Raw genomic sequence first — 6925 nt, forward strand, 5'->3', positions numbered from 1 at the left:
CCACCCACCTACTCATTCACCCACCCACTCACCCACCCACTCACCCACCCACCTACTCACTCACCCACTCACCCACCTACTCACTCACCCCACCCACTCACCCCACCCACTCACTCAACCACCCCTCACTCACCCACTCACCCACCCACCCACTCACCCACTCACTCACCCACTCACTCACTCACCCACCCCCTACTCACTCACTCACTCACCCACCCACCCACTCACTCACTCACCCACTCACTCACTCACCCACCCACTCACTCACCACTCACCCACTCACCCACCTACTCACCCACTCACACTCACCCACCCACTCACTCACCCACTCACTCACCCACTCACCCACCCACTCACCCACTCACTCACCCACCCACCTACTCACTCACTCACTCACCCACCCACTCACTCACCCACTCACTCACCCATCCACCCACTCACTCACTCACCCACTCACTCACCCACTCACTCACCCACTCACTCACTCACCCACTCACCCACCCACCTACTCACCCACTCACCCACCCACTCACTCACCCACTCACTCACCCACTCACCCCCCACCCACCTACTCACTCACCCACCCACTCACCCACCCACTCACCCCACCCACTCACCACCCACCCCTCACCCCACTCACTCACCCACTCACTCACCCACTCACTCACCCACTCACCCACCCACCTACTCACTCACCCACTCACTCACTCACCCACCCACTGCTATAAATTTTCACGAAATGAATGGCTTCGTTAGGCTACCATCTGTGGCCAGGTCGCTTCTGAAAAAGAGCCGGGTAGCTCAGCGGCCCTTTCCTGGTGAGAAAGAGTTGAGTGTTTATGGCCTCGGAGCAGCGCTAGAAAATGGACAATTTGTAATGCGTGTAGTTTAATCGATCAGAATAGCTGGAACAATCCCCAATCCAAAATGCTTTCATAGATCCTAGACAACATACGTACATCTATCATCTCTTCTCCCCGTAATGATCGATGTCTCCTCGATGTGTGCGACGTTGCTACTTTAGCGAATCGGCGGCGTTGCGGTGGTGATAACAAAGGCTCAGCCTCTTAAGCCTCACCTTACCATATTAATAAAAAGTGTGCCGTACCTGGCCCTTCCCCCTCTCCCATTATATATACGGAGTGGTAGCTCTTGCAATCTCATCATTTACTTGATACAGCTGTCGTGGCTGTGACGGTTTCACCTGAAGACGGAGGCTTGTGTTGCCTCCGAAACGTCGTGAATTTTTTATTTGTTTTATTTTACTTTTATTAATTTAAATGTTTTACCTACACGATGACTTTACCGAAAAAAAAAACCTAAGAGGTGATTACACCGTGCTGCAGTCTCTAAAAGCCGAGTTCAGTTGTGGACCTTGATGCCAACCAACAGCAGCACCCCCCTTGATTGGTGGTCTTGTCAGGCTGGGTCCTCACTGCGCTTCAGGCTAACCGACACGTCCCTGTGTGTCTCTGCAGTTGTCATCATCGTCGTCGTCGTCGTCGTCATGATGGTGGCAGCCCCTCCACCTCCATCTCTTCAGCTTCGGGAGTTGCGAGGAAGCTTTGGTCAGTGTTTGCGATTGCGTTCATGTCGCCGTGTGCTTACAATGCGTTTGAGACAATCGCTTTAGGCCGAGTGTTGTTTCGTGTTTGAGTGGGTTGTTGGGTGAACACAGCCTGGTGGTGTAAGTTTGGAATCTACATCATGATACCTCCTTTGCCAGTAGCAAGATATAGTAATAGGGGTTTACCCTTTTTTCTGGCAACACAACCGACACCTTTATACAAGGGATCGTGTTTGCAATGACCACAACACTTGCAGTCAAAATGCAAACGAAATAGAGACGACCCTGATAATGATATGCACTGTCCTTGAAATTGATTGGTCCACACCCGAGACGGCTTTCATTTTTATCACATTGGTATTTTAAATTAAATATGAAATTTTTTTTTTCCTAAAAAGTGGAAAATTTTGGGAAAAAAATTTTTCACGAAAATTACTTGTCACGCACAACGAGTCTGTGTGCAAAATGTCAGCTCGATTGGATCACGGGAAGTGGGTTAAAAAACGACCGAAATATTTGCACGGTCGTAAGCGCGCAAGCAAGCAAGCGAGTGAACTTAATATAAAGGATTTTAAAAAATGTAACTACGTGACGTTACCGAAAAATCCAAAGAGTATGAATCTTTGCACAGCAACGCGCGCATTGAGGGGTGTTGCTCACTCCTAATGGCTCGTGTGTGCGCGTTTGCTTTGCGTGTCTGCGCATGTGTGTGTGTGTGTGTGCGTGTGCGTTGAACTTCTTCCGCACCATACTTAGCCGACTGTGCGCTCACCGGAGATGCGCGTGTTCTTGGTGTCGGCGTGTCTCTTTTGTAACAAGCCGGCGAGCAGATAAAGTGTTGCGTGATTACGATTTGCGCAACGATTGCTTCGAGGGCGATTTCAATGCGGGGGTGACGTGACGACCGCCTCTCTCTCCGTCTGTCCCGCAGGCGGTGAGGCCTGTGCCTCTGCTGCTGCGTCTCTTGCGCTCTGTCGGTGCGACAGGCGACACGTTCACGCTGCCGCAGGTGAGATGCGGACGCTCACTCGCGACGCCTGTGCCGAGGCGTGGGCGGTTTGCCCGCCGCTTTGCCTGGCATTGCCCCAAAATGATAATTGTTTTTTTAAAAATCCTTTATATTAAGTTCACTTGCTTGCGCGCTTACGACCGTGCAAATCTTTCGGTCGTTTTTTAACCCACTTCCCGTGATCCAATCGAGCTGACATTTTGCACACAGACTCGTTGTGCGTGACAATTTATTTTCGTGAAAAATTTTTTTTCAAAAATTTTACACTTTTTAGGAATTTTTTTATTATATTTAATTACCAATTGCTTAATGGTGGCAGGCAATCATCTGACCCATAGGTGGCAGCCATCTCAAGCCAGAGGACGAGAGGACTCTAGCCGCCACGCATATAAAGGATTTATAGCGAAAAACTTTGTTTTTACGGGTTAATTTTTACCCTTTTATCTGGCAACAAAACTGACACTTTTTTTACAAGGTGTCATGTTTGCATAGACCATAATACCTGCATTCGTAATGCAAACAAAAAACAACAACTCTGATAATGTATGCACTGTCCTTGAAGTTGATTGGTCCACACCCAAAGCAGCTTTTCTGAGAGCCTAGTCTCACATGGTGTTGGACCAGATGACGCCAAAAGGCGCACAACTCACTCAAAAGAGCGCACTGTCAGAGTATTGAGAGGTTGGAGGAGGCCTCTCAGTTGACGGAGGCATCCTCCCGCGCAGGTCTTCCATCACCTGGGCGGCTACATCAAGACGAAGCAACTCTACGACAAGCGGAGGCTACACATCGTGCACTGCAAGGGCGACCCTCTGGGGGAGCTGTTCGGCGTGGAGAGCTTCTCCCTCAAAGAGCCGAGGTGAGAAAGACCGGCGGCGTGTCGAGGAGTTTGTCAACCGAGGGTTGCGACGGTATGTACCACGGATGAACTGTGCGCTGTTGTGACCACTGGATCATCGGTCCTGTGGCGTGATGGGAGAGCTCATCTGATGGGCACAACTTTTCTAATTTGCCGTGTAAAATCTACCCTTGCGTTGTTGATTTGTTTGTGCGACAGCTTGTGCTTCACCCCGAGCTCTCATACTCTGATGGTGCGTTGTCTTTGAGCTGTGCGCCTATTGGCGTCATCTGGTCCAACCCATGTGAGACTAGGCTCTAAGGAAAGCTGTCTCGGGTGTGGACCAATCAACTTCAAGGACAGTGCATTCATTATCAGAGTTGTGTTTTTTGTTTGCATTATGACTGCAGGTATTGTGGTCTATGCAAACATGATTCCTTGTAAAAAAGGTGTCAGTTTTGTTGCCAGATAGAATGGTATATAAACAATTATCAGCTTGTGCTAATTTAGAATGTTCATTTCACACACATCCTGTAAAACAATTATGTAACTTAATTGTAATTGTACTATGATCAGTTTGAAAATGTGGCTGAGCCAACACAAGAGTGTGTATTATTGAACATTGATTTATATCTGCCATATGTTTTTCCATTTCTCATATGACACCGTTTTTTCTCAGATGTTTCTATTTGATTGCTGTATTTCACGTGATTTGATTTGGTTTTGTCAGCTCGGGTTACCCAGGTGTCACCACCCTTGCGTATGAAACTAATCCCCGGACTATTGAGTTCTCACCTGGTGAAACAAATAAACTCTCGTTGTTTACAGGAAGTGTTATACTCGGTTTAATAGGTAAACCGGCATGTGCGTGAAATGGTTGTTCGGTAGCTTGCGTTCAATGATTGACTATCAGACGAACATGCGCACTTTAACCCTCGGTTGGAGTTGCAAACGGTGAATAAAATAGAATGTAACACGATGAATTATCAAACATTGGTTCTGTCAGTAAAGTCACGTAGAAGGGAAATAATAAAATAAAATAAAAAAATAAAAAATAGAAATAACTAAATTAAATCACGAATTTTTAATATTTTATTTGTTCAAAGAAGCAAAGAGTATGGATTCTTGCAGTCACGCAAACTTCCACCCCAGCGTTCGTTCTCTCACAGACATCTCTCCTCTGTCTGCAGCTCGTCCCCCAGGTCGCTGGGCGCTCTCCTGGCCAAGGCGCTCGGCAGAGCCGCCACCGACAGACGCAAAGGTGGAGCCAGGCCCCGGCAAGGTAACGTAAAAGTTTAAAGGTAAAAACAACGAGCCTACCTTTACCCTACCATTTACCTTACCATAATATAATCACTCTACCCTTACCTTAGACCCTTTAGCAGGTAAGGTACAAGTTAAAATGTAATAGTAGTATCATCAGCAGTAGTAGTATCAGCAGTAGTAGTATCATCATCGGTAGTATCAGCAGTACTAATATCATCACCGGTAGTATCAGCAGTAGTAGTATCATCATCGGTAATATTAGTAATAGTATCATCAGCAGTAGTAGTAGTATCATCACCGGTAGTATCATCAGTAGTAGTATCATCATCGGTAATATTAGTAATAGTATCAGCAGTAGTAGTAGTATCATCATCGGTAATATTAGTAGTAGTATCATCACCGGTAAAAAGCAACGAGCCTACCTTTACCCTACCTTTTACCCTTACCCCATACGAATTACCCGATTACAGGGTAATTACTGGGGTACTACTACACATGAACAAGGTTTATAACGGTAAACGCTGTAAGGTAGAGCGCTTTATTCATATAGAATACTCTCCATGATTCCAATTTTACACGCTTGTCGTTGTTGTCGTTGTTGTATCCTCAAATCTTGTAACTCAATTTTAACCCACTTCCCAATGTGGTATCGACTGCAAACTTGGTATACTTATGTCATACTGATGACAAAAATATATAATGTTTTAAACATTTTTTTTATGTTAAGTTTCGGTTTGGGTCTAATTGTCCACAATCAACTGGCGTTGGCTGCAATCGGCCACGGCCCCTTACGTTGTGGCCACTTCCTGGAGTCGTGGAGTTCTGCCAGTACTCGTACATTTCATAAAAGCGTGTTTAAAAAAAGTTTTAAAAATATTACTTATTGAATAGAGGCCACAGACTGCTCCACGGAGCTTCTAGCGGTAAACAAGGCACCGTATTTACCGGGTAACACTTCGCGCTACCTTGACCCTACCGGGTAATTCTTCCGAACTACCTTTAACCCTTTACCTTACCCCTTGGCATGTCGACACCTTTACCCGGCTACCCGTACCCAGCCGGGTACGGGTAGCCGGGTACCCGTTTGCGACCCTGGTGCGGCCGGGTACGGGTAGGCCGTGAGTCACTGGTGAGTAACCGTTTGTCACTCATTTCCCAACGTCTTGTCTCTTCTCACAATTCAAGTTCCTAGAATCAACCCACCCGCGCCTGCAACGTGGCTTCATCCCAGAGGTCGCAATCGGGTACCCGATACCCGTACCCTACCCGTACCCGGCCGGGTACGGGTAGGGTACGGGTACGGCCGGGTACGGGTACGTGAAAGGAATCAAAACCCGTTTGCGACCTCTGCTGTCGCGGTGCTCACGTATCGGTGCGCGTGTCGTTCTGCGGCATGCAGATTACGCGGCGGGAGCCGTGAAGGGAAGCTCATTGGCGACGGCCGACGGAGACAAGCGGCAGGTGAGTTTGGCGGTGGCGTCACGAGCACGTCGGAGCGCGCGTGCGCTCGCGCGTGCGGCCGGTGCGAGCGTGGGGATCGGTGGCCCACACGCGCTTTGATTGACTTGTCCGTGTTTTCATAAAAGTAAGTTCTCACAGCAGCGTAGCTACGCACAGCCTCCTCACCCAGCCCCTCCCCATCCTCCCACCCAGCCCCCCAGCCCCACCGTCCCTCTCCACCCAGCCCACCCCTCTCCCACCCCCCCCCAGCCCCACCCTCCCCTCCCCACCCAGCCCCTCCCAATCCTCCCCACCCCACCCGGCCCCACCCCTCCCATTCTTGCATGCACGACTGACGGACGGACACAATAATCCCCTGTGGGCTGGGTGGAACCAGGTGGTTCCTACCAGTGTAACCGTCGACTCTGCTCATCGTGTCCGTAGCCCAGAGCAAGTTGTGGTCAGTCCCAACAGGAACCGCAGCAACGAGGGAGGGAGGAGACGGACACGAGGAGGAGGAGGGCGTTGACGACGATGTCAAAACGAAGACGTCGTCGGACACCGTCTCCCCCGCTCCCTCGGCTCCCGCGAGCTCCGACCACGACATCAGCAGCAGCAGTAGCGGCAGCAGCAGCAGCAGCGGCAGCAGCAGCAGCGACGCCAACGCCGCGTGCCTCGTGTGCCTCGTGTGCCAGCACCGGCCCAGGAGCTGCACGCTCGTGCACGGAGAGACGGGCCACCTGGTCACGTGCTGCGCGTGCGCCAAGAAGCTAAAGCGCCGCAACGAGCCTTGCCCCGCGTGCGG

At 49.7% G+C, this 6925-nt stretch overlaps 1 protein-coding gene across 1 annotated transcript; it reads left to right on the forward strand.

Moving 5' to 3' along the window:
• Positions 1–2344: 2344 nt before the first annotated feature.
• LOC133339821 (E3 ubiquitin-protein ligase Mdm2-like) lies at positions 2345–6919 on the forward strand (the record flags this gene model as incomplete). The annotated part of the gene is made up of 6 exons (XM_061547960.1): positions 2345–2359; positions 2499–2576; positions 3302–3435; positions 4605–4696; positions 6080–6231; positions 6570–6919. Coding segments are annotated over exons 1-6 (821 nt in total), but the record flags the coding sequence as incomplete, so codon positions are not given.
• Positions 6920–6925: the final 6 nt, after the last annotated feature.

The sequence above is a fragment of the Lethenteron reissneri genome, unplaced genomic scaffold, assembly GCF_015708825.2.
Source record: "Lethenteron reissneri isolate LAM-NWPU_2019-01 unplaced genomic scaffold, ASM1570882v1 scaffold_415, whole genome shotgun sequence".
In the NCBI taxonomy this organism is placed as follows: Eukaryota; Metazoa; Chordata; class Hyperoartia; order Petromyzontiformes; family Petromyzontidae; genus Lethenteron; species Lethenteron reissneri.